The sequence below is a fragment of the Rhododendron vialii genome, chromosome 7a (genome assembly GCF_030253575.1).
Source record: "Rhododendron vialii isolate Sample 1 chromosome 7a, ASM3025357v1".
Classification (NCBI taxonomy): domain Eukaryota; kingdom Viridiplantae; phylum Streptophyta; class Magnoliopsida; order Ericales; family Ericaceae; genus Rhododendron; species Rhododendron vialii.
This window is the reverse complement of record NC_080563.1, coordinates 21,567,656-21,582,679: the sequence shown is the minus strand read 5'-3', so window position 1 is coordinate 21,582,679 and position 15,024 is coordinate 21,567,656. Positions and strand designations below refer to the sequence as shown.

General features: G+C 41.7%; 1 protein-coding gene across 1 annotated transcript; it reads left to right on the top strand.

Moving 5' to 3' along the window:
* Positions 1-777: 777 nt before the first annotated feature.
* Positions 778-14,606, top strand: LOC131333153 (FRIGIDA-like protein 4a). Its single transcript, XM_058367515.1, has 3 exons — positions 778-1,773; positions 12,923-13,098; positions 13,639-14,606. The coding sequence occupies exons 1-3, from the start codon at positions 897-899 to the stop codon at positions 14,242-14,244; spliced, it is 1,659 nt and encodes a 552-aa protein (XP_058223498.1). The 5' UTR covers positions 778-896; the 3' UTR covers positions 14,245-14,606.
* The last annotated feature ends 418 nt before the right edge of the window (positions 14,607-15,024 follow it).

The window sequence follows — 15,024 nt, the reverse complement described above, 5'->3', positions numbered from 1 at the left end:
TGTTGGTTTATATTTGTACTTAGCGACTTAGAGAAGTCAAATACAACTTTTTACATTTTAAGTTCCTCTGGTCAAGACGAATAAATAATTCAAGAAATATTTGACTCAAAAATAACAAAAGTAGAATAAATAACTTGTCATTAACGCATGTAACGATTCACTTTAATATACAAAATCACTATGGGTTGTGTTAAAGTTTCTAAAAGAATAAGGAGAAATTTATGCCAAGTGCAAATCACAGGGGGTCAAGTGCAATTTGCACAATTGGTTCCGTTAGTAGGAGGAAATGGAAGTTAGTGATTGTACTTAATTGACACAAAATCAAAACTACAGGGTTAAAATCAAGCCAATTAAAACTATAGGGACCAAAGTGACACAAAAACCAAATTACAGGGACCATTTTAGTAATTTTCCCAAAAATAAATAAATCAATAGCCCATTCCCATTATTATGAAATGTTTAGGGCGCCGCTATTCGCAACTCTTTATTTTTTCCCATAATCCACTACATTTCGGTAAATGGTTGTTGAAAATCATAAATAACATTTCGGTAAATTGCTGTTGAAAACAAAATTATATTTCGATAACTACATATCGAAAATATGTTCAATTTTCAGTAAACAACTACCGAACATGCATTTTCGGTAAATAGCTGTTGAAAAAAAATATTATATTTCGATAATTAGATGCTGAAAATATATGTCAATTTCGATAACTACCTGTCGAATATAATTGAAAATTTTTAACGGCCTATGTGGGAGAGAATAGAGGGATGCGATGTTTAAAAGGGCAGCTCCTTCCTCATCTGTTCAACAAGCGAAGTGAAACCCTCTTTTCGTTTTCGTTCTCGTTCTGGTTCGGAATCTCTTCCCCACCAAAGAGTAACAAACTACGAAAATGGCCACTGACTACGTACCCAACTCCGACCGTGTCGACAACTTCTTCAACGAGCTCGAGACCCGCAAATCTCTCCTCACAACCATCACTCAACTCAACAAAACCCTAACCGACCACTTCGCTTCCTTAGACAACTCCCTTTCCTCCAAGTCCCAAACCCTAGACTCCCAAATCGAGGCCTTCGAAGCCCAGATCAAGAAAACCCTCGAGTCTTTCGAAAATCGCGAGAACGCCATCCCAGAGCGGGAGTCCACCGCTGCCGCCCGCGTCGAGGAGCAGAAGGACGCGGCAATTGCGGATATTGAGGAGGCAGCGGCCGCAGCGTCAGAGAACAGAAACGGAGGAGGAGAGAGAAGTTTGTCGGGGTTTTTGAGGACCTGTTGTCGGAGGATGGATTCCAAGGGGTTAATTAGGTTTTTATTGGCCAAGAGGAAGGAGTCGGTGGTGCTTAGGGCGGATATCGCAGCTGCAGTGGTGGAAGAGTGTGTGGACGTGATGAGTTTTGTTCTTGATGCTTTGGAGGAGTTTGTGGAGATGAAGGTGGAGGGGAAGGTTGGGATGGCAGATAGGCGGTGGGCGGTTGGGATATTGATTCAGGCAGTGTTGCCTGTGGTGGACGGCGGAGGCGTGGCAAATAGCGTGAGGGAGAGGGCTGCCGGGGTGGTGGAGAAGTGGAAAGGAGCAATGAGCGGTGGAGGGGAGAGTGGTGGTGGGGTTGGGGCGGGTGAGGCGGCGATGTTTTTGCAAGCGGTTGCTGGTTTTGGATTGAAGGACAAGTTTGAGGAGGATTATTTGATGAAGTTGGTGCTGGAACATGCCACGAGGAGAGATATGGCAAAGGTCGCATTGGCTTTGGGATTTGGGGACAAAATCAAAGGTGCGTCCTGCATTAGCTCTCATTTATCATTCATGTATATGGGACCAAATTTGGCATGTTTATGTTCGTTTTAATGTTGGTTGAGGTAATGATATAACTGGTTTTGTATGCTAGGTTATCATTGCAAATTAGCTGCATAGTTCAAATATATGATATATTACTAGTCGAGATGGTGCAATGCCCTGACTAAGCAAATTTCGAGTGAGTGATGTGAACTCGTTCTTTCACATGAAATCATTTTATTGATTGGAGTATGCTATGGATTGGTTCAACTAAAGGGAAAAAAACACTCTTAAGTGCTTGATTGTTGTTTGCATTATGGCCATGTAGGGTTCAGAGTACGTAGAAAAGAGGTGTTTATGGCTTCAGTAAATTTTCCAGATTTAACAGTATGAAGTATTTGTGCTACTTAGGCGGAAAATAAAGATTTGCTATGGAAATAGATTGCAAATGCGTATTAGTTACTTTATGCAGATATGCTGTTTGCTAATGATGTATTTAAGGGGATATTTCTTTCATAAATGTCACCTTTTCTCCTAATACAATAAGTCTGAAATGCTTTATTTTAGAGTCGACTTATGTAGTATTTCATTTTAGTTTAGTGTCGAAGTTGTATTTCTGAGTTCAGATATTTAAGAGTAAGGAGGATTATGTTATCCACACAATCTAGGTATGGAGTGATTTAGGTACGGTAGAGAAGGCGTTTTGCTCTCCAGACTGAACCATGTGGTTATTTGGAGGTCCTACGACGCCATTCTTGGGCTCGCACATCACCTAAAGAAGCATGCTCACTAAGAATACCTTTGCAAGCTATTGCTTGTCTACCAATGCTCCACAAGCTCAGAATAACTTATGGCGACTCTTTACCTTGTAGCAACTCCTAATGTTACCCTAGGTTGGGAGCAGGGCCTATATACCTTGCTCGGGACCTAAGGAGGAAAGTGACTAGGAGGCTAGAGCAAAGGGATTGTCAAGGCTCAGAGAGAGAGAGAGAGAGAGAGTCCCAATTGACAAGCTGATACATAGGAGTCTGTATCACACCTACCAGGCCTCCATATATCACCCAATGTCCTCTAAGAGTCCCATGATACTGAACTCTAGTTGTGACCATAACACTCAAAAAGAAACCCGTACTCTGTCATGCATTAATGAGTAGAGTCACGCTTCCTTCTCCAAGGCTCCTATATAAAGAGGAGTCAACCCCCATTAAAGACACATTCAATACACATTGACGGCACACCTAATGCAATGCATTTACTCCCTCTCTCTCTCTCTCTCTCTCTCTCTCTCTCAGGTTGCCCTAAGCTCTCTCCTTCTCCAAATCCGGTTGTCTTGAGCCATTGTAGTATCCACCATATCCCCATAGGGTCACCTCAGGTACCCTTCCCACTCCTCATACTCACAAACCCCAAATCCTACCTCTCTTCTTTAAGTACCATTGACAATTATAGAGCAGTTGTTGCAACAGTTGCAAAATTGGAAAGTTATTGGACTCATATTGGATGCTTGTAGGTATTCAAGCATATTCTAATATAGCATGAACCTATACTTACATTAGTAGAATGGGAAGAAAACATATTGTCATGTCAAATCCGTCGTCATGCACACCATCTTTCGTCTTGGCAAGGTCCCCCACCCCCGAAGAATATCCTACTTCTGTTTTCTTCTTTATATCTTACTCTTGGCTCAAGTGTATATATTTAATATCATTTTTTTAAACGTTTGCAAGTCTCTTCTTTATAATATTTAAATCCTAGCTTTGGAGAAATGTGGGAAGTGCACTAGTGGGCCTTACGAGCATGAAACCGTATGATTCAACTTGTTGGTGTTAAAGTGCTTTAGATTGAGAAAAATGGTCATAGCTGTAGCTTTGTTGGTTTGAGTTAATTTCCGTGTAGATGTCAGTGCAAGTTTTTGCCTGAACTTTTATCAATAACATATAATCTGTAACCAATGTTAAGGCAATACGAATATAAAAGAACAAACAAGAAAGCAAACCACATAAGAACCTTAAGATTTACGTGGTTCCTCTCAAGCACAAAGCACGAATGTACTCCACGGGCAAGGGATGGCGATGATTCACTATGAATGGAAGAGATTACAAAGAGCCAGCAATATCTTTGACTTTTGAGGAAGGCCACAATATCAAGGAATGGCCAAAAGAATGAAACCCTAAACCCCTAAAGTTGCCTTTATAGAGGGGAGCACAAAATAGGATTCCTAATCTGAATCAAATACTGATAATATCCTAAACCACCTTACTTTCCTTATCCTAAAAGGACTCCGGAATTCAAGGCACCTCTAACGAATCTCCACCTTGACTTGAATTCCCACGAACTCAACAGCCATGGAGCAATCCTCTTTCCGCCACCCCTCCCCAAATGCCCCTATGGATGATCAACAACTGCGAACACCAATCAAGTCCAAGCAATGCTTGAACTTGACCACCGGAATAGGCTTAGTCATCATATCTGCTGGATTGTCCACTATGCCAACCGTCTTCACCTCAACAAGCTTATGAGAGATGACATCGTGAACGAAGTGACACCTGACATCAATATGCTTGCTCCGTTCATGACACATAAGATTTTTAGTCAAATATATAACACTCTGACTGTCACAAAACACCGTACCCTTGTCAAGACCAAGTTCACCAAGTTAACCCCTCAGCCACAATGCCTCATTCACAGCTTCAGTCACGGCCATGTATTTTGCTTTAGTGGCCGATAAAGCAACTATAGCCTGCAAAGTAACTTTCCAACTAATTGCACTTCCAGGGAGAATAAACACATACCCGGTCAAGGATCTCCTCTTGTCATGGTCACCAGCATAATTAGAATCCACAAACCCAACACAAGGCCACCAATGTTGGCACCATTTTCAAACACCAAATCAACATCCGCAGTCCCCTTCAAGTACCGAAGTATCCATGTCACAACCTCCCGATGTGTCTTCCCAGAATTAGCCATATAACGACTAACAACACTAGCAACATGTAAAATATCAGGACGAGTACATACCCATCACATACATATGGCTCCCAACTGCGCTAGCATATGGAACCCTTCGACATGCGCTTCTCCTCATCCTCCGACTGTGGTGACGAATCTGCTGAAAGCCTAAAGTGTGCAGCCAAAGGAGTAGTCACGGGCTTCGAATCCTGCATGGCAAAATGCTCAAGCACCTTCTCCAGATAACTTTTTTACGTCAAACACAACTTGCCAGCCAATCAATCACGACGAATCTCCATACCCAAGATTTTCTTTGCACCACCAAAGTCTTTCATCTCAAACTCCCTACTAAGCTGTTTCTTCAACCTGTTGATCTCCGACATGTCCTTAGCAGCAATAAGCAGGTCATCAGCATATAACACCAATAGATAAACGAACCATCTTGGAGTCTATGATAATACACACAACTGTCATATTCATTTCTAGAGTAGTTTTGACCTATCATGAATGTATCAAACTGCTTATACCACTGCCTAGGCGATTGTTTAAGACCATACAAAGATCGTTTCAGTAAGAGCAGATCTGATCTTCCTCACCAGAAACTGCAAATCCCTCTGGCTGACGCATGTAAATCTGCTCCTCAAGCTCACCATGTAAGAAGGCGGTTTTGGCATCAAGCTGCTCTAGCTCTAAGTGAAACCGTGAAACAATAGCATGCAAAATACAAATGGAACTATGCTTTACGACCGGTGAAAATACCTCATTGAAGTCTACACCCTCTTTTTAACTATAGCCCTTCGCCACTAACTGAGCCTTAAACCTCGCACCTTCCACCCCTGGGATACCTGCCTTTTTCTTGAAGACCCACTTGCAAAACAATCCGTTTCCCTTTCGGCAGTTCTACCAACTCCCATGTATGATTCTTCCAAAGAGACTCAATCTCTTCCTGCATAGCAACAGTCCACTATGTGGACTCAGTACCCGCAACAGCCTCATGATAACTTTAAGGCTCCTCAAACTTGACTGTCTCTACAACTGATAAAGCCTAGGCCACTATCTCGGCATAACCATATCTTTGAGGAGGTCGAATCACCCTCCTCGGCCTCTCTCTAGCGATACTGTACGGTTGCTCCTGCGGTGCATCACTCTCAGCGTTTGAATCTAGAACTTCTTCAACATCTGGCTGCTCATGACTGTCCTTCCCCTTATCAGAAGATTCACACTCCAGCTCCACTTGCATCGAGGCACTCCGATCACTAACCCGATCATCAACTTGTGCTTTCCCTTTATTCATAGAGTTCTCATCAAATGTCACATCTCGATTAGAAACTTCGATGACTTCCCATCCAGAAGCCACAACCTGTAGCCCTTCAGATCCATACCCTAAGAAGATGCACTTCTTAGCTCAAGGTCGAAGCTTGCCCTCATTCCCATGAGCATAAGTAGGACAACCAAACACCCTCAACCTGGAATAATAAACCAGAGACCCAGACCATACCTCTATAGGAATCTTGCACTTAGCAGTTGATGGAGATCGATTTTCATTTACGAAGTAACAACCAGTGGACACTGCTTCAGCCCAGAACTCTTTACCCAACCCGGCATTGGATAACATACAGCGAGCCTTCTCAAGAAGAGTCCAATTCATCCGTTCAGCCACACCATTCACCGTGTGATGCCTCGCGATGCCTTCCTCCTCGCAGAACCTATCTAAATCACCAAAATAAAATTCCAATCCATTGCCCGTTCTCATTCTCTAATCTTTTTGTCCGTTTCTTTCTCAATCATGACCTTAAAGTGTTTGAATGTCACAAAAGCTTCGCTCTTGTGTTTCAGCAAAAACACCCTAACTTTTCGTCAATAATCATCGATTATACTCCTAAAATACCAAGAACCTATGTAGCACAGACACGGATACGGATACAGATACGGATACGAACACGAACACGGGACACGGCAATTCTAAAAAAATGGGGATACGGACACGGCGGGGGACACGCCACGTGTATAAATAAATAAATAAATATATAAATACATATATACATATATTTTTTCTTTTCTTCCACTGTTGATGAAGACATGTCCTATATGAATGTATAAGATTACCATGGTCAAAATAAAGGCACAATTACAATTTAACCCAAATATTTTTGAATAACTTCATATTAACCCCTCAAAATTAAAAATATATATTACATTTTGACCCTTAGCCGTGTCCCCTGCATGTCCCCCATCAAAAAATAATAAAAATTATTGGACACGCCACATGGTGTGTCCAATACGTATTTAGGCGTGTCCCCGCTGTGTCCCCGTGTCCAATACGTGGACACGGCGCCCTTTTGGAGTGTCGGTGCTACATAGCCAAGAGCCACCCTTGGACTGAACTTCTGAGGAACGCCAAAGATCAGAGTGAAAATAATTCACCGTACCTTTAGTGTGACAAACAGCTGTACTAAACTTGACCCTGCACTGCTTCCCAAACACAATGCTCACAGAAGTCCTGCTTTTCCATTTTTCTGGCTACAAAGCAAGCCTTGTTTGCTAAATATTGTCACCCCCCTCTCCCTCATATGCCCTAAAACCGCATATGCCATAACTGAGTTGAATCCAAATCCGAGACCTTTGAAGATGAGACCGTTGCCGTTGCACCCAAAACTGTTGAAGCACGTAGAGGTTACCCAACCGGTTTCCTTTCATCAGCTCCAACGCACATTTAGAAACCTTCATAATTCCACCTTCAGCTGTAAACTTGCAGCCATTGGAGTCAAGAGTGCCCAACCAGATAAGATTTTTCTTTGAATTGAAACACGCCGAACATCAGACAAAGTCCTCACAATACCGTGCCAATCCCAACAGATTTTCAAGCCATGTTGTTGCCCATCAAAGCTGTACCACCATTGACCTCTTTATAAGTTGCAAACCAATCTTTATTAGGACACATGGTAAGAACACCCAGAGTCAAGAATGCACTCGGTGTTAGAACGAACATCACCATCAGTCAAAGACTGTCCGTCTCTGACCCATTTGAATCCTCAGCAACACCAGCAACCAATTTTTCTCCATAAGTTTCCTTATCTTTCATACATGGACAATCTTTCTTAACATGCCCCCTCTTCTTACTGTAGAAACTAGTAACCTTTTTCCTATTCTGAGACTGTGACCTGGAGCCTCGTCTATTGCCCTCATACCGTTCAACTGTTCTACCCCGTGCAACAAAACCCCAGCATGTACCTCAACCTCACCGGATACTTTTTCCCTCAATTCTTTTGAATACAAACTGGATTAACATCCGAAATAGTATCTCTATCGTAAAGTAAGGTCGTAACAAAATGCTCATAGGACGGAGGTAACAAACACAACAAAAAAAGGGCCTGGTCCTCATCATCTATTTCAGCATCATTTTTTTTAAGGTCCCATAATAATTCTATTCAACTCGTCTAAATGATCTTTTATAGGTGTACCTCCCTTCATACGAAACATGTATAGAGGCACTGCTTCAGATATAACTGGTTTGTGACTCTTTGTCGTGTAAAGACTCTCCAACTTCAACCACAATCCAGCAGAGGTCTCTCCCACAACCTCACGAAGCACATCATCAGCCAGACTTAACTGCATCGAACTGAGTGCTTTAGCATCGAGATTGTCCCAAGCAGTTTCCTCCAAAATTTTCAGGTTTCTTCTCCTTCCCTAACACCACCTTGTGTAAGCCTTGTTGTGTGAGCCAAGCTTTCATCTTTACTCCCCAAAGACTGGAAGAACTGCTAAGCCCATCAAACTTCTCAACTTCATATTTAGCCGCCATAATCGTAATCGATTCGATCACCCCAAAAAAAAAAAAACTAGAACAGCGGAAGCAAACAGAAACCTCAGACAGAAGAACAAACCAGTTTGTTATGGCAATACGAATATTGAAGAATAAACAAGAACGCAAACCACACAAGAACATGAAGATTTACTTGATTCTGCTCAAGCACAAAGCAAGGAAGTACTCCATGGGCGTGGGATGGCGAGGATTCACTATGAACGAAAGAGATTACAAAGAGCCAGCAATATCTTTGACTCTTGAGGGAGGCCACAATATCAAGGAATAGCCAAAAGAATGAAACCCTAAACCCCTAAAGTTGCCTTTGTATAGGGGAGCACAAAATAGGATTCCTAATCTGAATCAAACACTGATAATAGCCTAAACCACCTTACTTTCCTTATCAGCATGATTTTCAGTGAAAATCAGTGCCACGATTCCCAAATGTGATGTCCAAAGGTAAGATTAGAATTGAGCAACATGCAGGGCCGGCCCGGCCTTGATATTTTGGAGGCCTAAAGCAAATTTAAAAAATGGGGCCTAGCTTTTTTGACAAAAAAAAAAAAAATTCCAATAGGTGGCTAATATAAGATTAACATCTTAAATATAGTATTTTAGCTTCGTAATTTTAACTAAAATAAAATTTTAAAACATTTTATACCATTATAAAAAAAAATGCTTGCTAATCATGTTACTACTAACTTTAATTGTAAGAATATTATTTTTAACAATAAGCGAACTATTTATTTTAAACCTTTTTTTATTTTTAATCAAAGTTTGTAGATTGAGAAGAAATTATTTGGTTTATGGAAAATTTTAAAATGGCACCCGAACTTGCACCCAAGTGTCACAGAAACACCTGAACTTAAGTTTATTTCAATTAAACACGTGGACTTACAAAATCCCCAAATCTAGGCCCCTGTCGTTATATTCCATCCAATTTGTTCACAAAAGTGATGACGTTGCATATTTCTCCTTAATTGCCCCAATTGCACAGGATAGAAAGTCTAAAAGATACACGCAATCAAAACCCCTCTCCCCTCGCCTGTCTTTCCCTTCTTTCTCTTTCTCTATCTCTCTTGCAAATCCAGAACAACCTGTAAACCCATAAACCAAATCGATCAAAATTGAAAGAAAATTGGCAACGACGCCCGTCTCAGAATCCATTGATGGCCCCGTCCTCAGTCATCAACAAGCAGCTCCGCCTCCCCCTTTCCACCGCTCTAGCCGATCAACCTCGCAGGTGAGTTTGAGTTTGCAAGCAAGTTTTCCGCTCCGCCGCTCCTCTGTTTATCGGTGGGAAGGTTGGAAATTTTCAAAGAAAGCAGATACTAGTCTTAGGAGGATTTGGTTTGCTATTCCCACTGCTGTCATTTGGTGATGGTGATTACACGTGAGTGACGCGAAGTTCGGGCTCGGGTTTTGGATTTTGTTCCTTTCCCATAACATATGATTAAAGAATTTGTTTCTTTCTCATTTTCGCATATCCTATGGGAACAAAAAGAGATTAGAATGAGAAAACCTAACGAATATCAGAGAGAGAGAGGAGAGATGGGGGAAGGGAAAGAGAGGTGAGGAGAAGGAGAGGGGAGGAGTTTTGATTGAGTGTATCTTGTAGACTTCCTATCCTGTGCGATTGGGGCACTTAACGGGAGAAATATGCCATGTCATCACTTCTGTGAACAAATTGGATGGAGTATAACGACAGGGGCCTAGATTTGGGAATTTTGTAAGTCCAGGTGTTTAATTGAAAAAAACTGAAGTTCAAGTGTTTCTGTGACATTTGAGTGAAAGTTTAGGTGCCATTTTGAAATTTTCCCTTTGGTTTATTTGAAGTCATATGTGTTATATTTGGGAATTGGGTAGTAAAAGTTAAAAATAAACGAAAGAGAATTAAAAAAAAAAAAAAAACTTACCAAAATATTTATGGTGTGCAAAAGTTTTAAAACTTGGTCTTGAGTAACATCTACTACCACTAAAGCGTATGATTTTCATCCTCTTTGCAACCATGCTCCCTCAGCGAAAGTGAGGCTAAAAACCTTAAAGCATTCCTAAGTCATTCGATGCAGATTTGCAATGATGAGTTAGTGTATATTGGGGGAAGACTAAAAGGAAAATTAAGGTTTTGAAGTGTGAGGGCGAGACAGTCCCACAAATTCAACAGAAAAAATAGGAAAATTACTTTGCCAAAGGGTCCCCTGGGAATGAGGATAAAAAAACCAAGGAAACGCTGGGAATCGAACCAGACACCTGTTGGTTAAATGGCAACGCACGCTGCACCGATGCCACAACTCGACATTTGCTGAAATATGGAACAATTATATATATATGACCTATTAACGCATTACATCAAAATGGGGCCTAGTTTTTGCTTAAATTTTGAAGGCCTAAAGCGGCCGCACCTCCGGTTTCACCTCAAGGCCAGCCTTGGTGACGTGACCATGACAGAGGATGAGAGAGATGAGAAAGAGAGACGGGGAGAAAACAAAGAGAGAATTTTTGCTATCTTAACAACTGAATTTGCTAACATCACCAAATTAGGTTAAGCTTTCTGACCATCAGATTATGGAAGTGGTTATTAGTGTATCGTAAAAAAAAGTGGAGGAGGGCTAGTAATTTCAGAATTTTCAAGCTATGTATGTGAAATGTCAGAGACCTAAAGGGAGGTTACTGTAATTAGCCCAAAATCATAATAGTATAAAGAGCTGTCAAATAGTACCAAAGATTGACATGGTGTGAAAACAATTACGTACGAAGTTAAAAAATTATGCAACAAGTCAACAACTGCCAGAATACATTTTAACACACATGTATTCACTAAATGACATGCGTACCTCAGCAAATTTGCTACCACACTATAATAACCTTAGTGCCATCTGGTGGGTTGGGTAACTGTAACAATATGCGGGCCAAGGGGGGTGGGTTTACAAGCACATTATACATGATATTCGTTTATAAGGAGACATATGCATGTATTTGTATGCGTATACGTATGTATATTTTATATATATATTGATGTAAATGTTGCATGAAAAATCAAAATTCTTGGCCTTTCATGGAAAAGCTGCAACTTGTAAATAGGAGAATGACAAGGAGGAGAGAGAGACTTGGGGGTGGAGAAAAACCAAAGCATGTTTGCATGTGTGATGTGTCAACGTGGAGGGGCGAGAGAGAGTCTCACAGTTTCTTGTGGTGCCTGTGGTGTTATACCCAAAGGGAAGCGAAGAGCATATTTTATTAAATTGTGTTTTCAATTAATGTTAAATGATGCATTTCCGTGTCAATTTAGGCATCATTGAGGTGACATTTAATGGAAGTTGGATGCAGCATATATTCATAAAGAGTTTTGTAGGGCAGTGTTCAGGAGGAATGTCCATCCACTTGTACACAATGGCTGCGGGTAGACGACATTAAGGACTATGTTGGGTCAGCTAACCCCATGGAACAAGTGAAATGACCGTAATTATGGTGTAAACTCGTATTGGTGAAATTGTGACCCCATCAAAAAAGAGGATTGACCCCAAACATGATGATGATGCAAAGCACCGAATAATTTCCCACCAACTAACCTCCACCCTGCTTTTGGCTTCAAATGAATGACTTGCATTGGCCCGTTTAATTTTTCAAGACAAATGTGTCTTGGTTGTATGGCTACTGATATCTGCTCAACCTAATCTATGTTTATGATGATCTTTGCGATGGACCTTTCCAAAATAACTGCACCTGGATTTGCTAACCAAAGAGAATCCTAGTCCATAGCAGTTATATATACCTTTCATTTCTTACCCTTGATGGAATTTTTTAATTTGGGTTGTGGTATGTATCTTTTAGAAGTGAAATTACTAAATATCATTCATTTATCTACAAGTTATTTTCCTATTCTACTAGGTTGGGTTTAAATTTTCTAATTGACCCCATCAATCTAAATTTCTAGAGTCACCACTACTTGTGCACCTTTAGGGGAGGTCAGTGTGATTAATGACATCAATTTTATGTTCTTACCAGTGCGCATATCGTGTATATTTTGATGAATAGCAGATAACTGAGGGTTAACTTGTTCCTAGTGTGTCTTAACGTGTTCATAGAACTAAAATATGTATCAACACTATTAGAGGCATTTGTTTACGTGTGTTTGAAGAGTGGCATGTCGTGTCCGTGTCCAAAGCGTAGATGCGTCTGTGCGTCTTTGGTGTATGCTGATGGTAAATGAACTCACTCTGTTGACAAATTCTGAAGGAAAGTGTTTGGCTTGATATTTCATTTTGATTGGCTTTACCTTCTTTTTGACAGTCTTAATGGGCCCAAACTCTATTTCAGTTGCAAACAGTTGATTATTTATACAACTGAATTCGGTTAGTTGAATATAATGTTGGAATTTATTGGTTTTCATCCTCAGATATCATCGATGAGTTGGTGAAGAACGGGAAGGAGATTGAGGCTGTATATTTTGTTTACGAAGCTGGCTTGACAGAGCAGTTTCCTCCACTTCCTTTGCTAAAGACGTATCTTTCTAATTCCAGGAAAATTGCCAATAACATATCTAAGAAGGGAAAATACAGCATGTCTGCTGTGGTATGTGGAAAATTTTTTCTCCTCCTTTGCCAAATGTCATTAGCATTGTGCATCGATATTGGAATTTTAGGACAACATGATAAAGTGAACTCAGAACCTTCATTTTCTTTTCAAAAAAGAATCATTCTTTTCTTAATTACATCTGCTTAATTCTTTTCATCTCTAGCATTTTATTCCTCTCCTATGAAAAATTAGCCACAATTTGATGAGTTGCCTGGTGGGATGTTGAAACCAAGTGCAATTAGCGAGTTTTCCTGATCAAACTAGAGGTTACCAAGCTCTAAAAGATTGAGTTATTTTCTTTAGTCAAATCAAAGAGGCTGCTAGCTTAAGCTTAATCCCACCTTCAGCAATGCCTCTTAACTTATTTTGGAAGCGAAATATTCTGCCTGAAATCATTTATGATACAAAAGGAACGCTTTATATGATTGGGTACCCATGTGCTCCATACTGCACATTATACTTGAATCAGGCATTCCTTTGGTCGAATTTATTACTCGCTCTTAGGCTTACCTGATTCTTGATGCTCTCGATTTTTAGGAAGAGGCCAACAATTCAGAGTTAAATGCCACAAAGGCCATCATAAAATGTGTGGAAGACCACAAACTTGAATCGCAGTTCACCTTGGGAAGCCTTAAGAGTCGAGTAACGCAGCTGGAGAAGGCCAAGTCAGAAAAGAAGAAGAGTGGACCATCAGGGGGGAAGCCCTCTAACAAGCGGGCACACGGCAGTGGTGGCAGCAGGGGTGGGCTAGGCGGTGGCCCACCGCCCTCTCACCGCCCGCCTAAAGCCGGAAGATTTTCTAACGCTTCCCCTTCTTTCCGCCACCGGAACCCTTCACAGTCACATCAAGCTGCTGCGGCTGGTAGGTATGCCGCACCATACAGCTACCCCAGCCATAGCATGTACGAGGGACCTGCTACGGCATCGTATGGACGAGGATACGGTGGGGGCCGCACCCAAAACCCTGCTGCTGCTGCGCTTTCTCAACAGTATCCCTATGCCCCTCAGGACATCGGAGCCTCAGGGGCTCGAGTGGGTGGGTCATATGGAGGACAGGGGTCATATGGAGGACAGGCGAGTTATGGTGGTGCTTATGATTATAGTGCTGCAACTGGACCTGCCTACCCTAATTACCCCCAGTAGAGTGTTGGTACGGATCAGGATGATGAAAGATTGGGCTTCTCTGCCCATATTTTTGTAGTTTACTATTTCAAAAGCTTGAAGATGCGGATTCATATGAGGCCATCTTTTTTCAGTTTTGTAGCAGCGATTAGTCAAACACCATCCCCGTTTAGAAGACAGTTCTCTAAAACAATAATTGTATTAGTTTAATTATGTTGTCTGGATGAAACGTTTTGCTGGATATCTCTGTTTGCTTCGATTGGAACTCGGGCCTTTGGGTTTTCGGCCTGAATTTTGTAACTAGCATAGCTTTTTGTGGTCACTCCTCAGTTGAATGAGCAATGCTATGGTAACCATGTCTCATTACCACATTTTGGGTACCATGTGAGGTGTCACAATTGTATTATGTAGAGGACCGAACTCGACTCTTGCTTCGTTGTGCTCGGCAACAGCTTAGCCACACCTATCGTTGGTCGTCGTCGGTTGTTGCCGTCACCTTGCATTCAGAACGGAAAGAACCGTGCCAAGCTCGGCCACCCTGGAGAGGTGGACCCGTAGACGAACTTTTGCTTGGCCCAAAGTCCCTTCAGGTTCGGCTACCCTTATGCTCGGCTACCCGCACGACCAGTCGGGCTCGGCCACCTGCGCACTCACGTGCGTCCCGCGTGCTGAGGCGGTTACACCAAAGGATAATCATGAGCGCACGTGAAGTGTGCCAGCTCACACCAAAACGGTTACCAGATCCGTCCGGCGACGTCATGACGACGTTGCCTGACCCGTGCAAGACACGTGCCCGTGCTT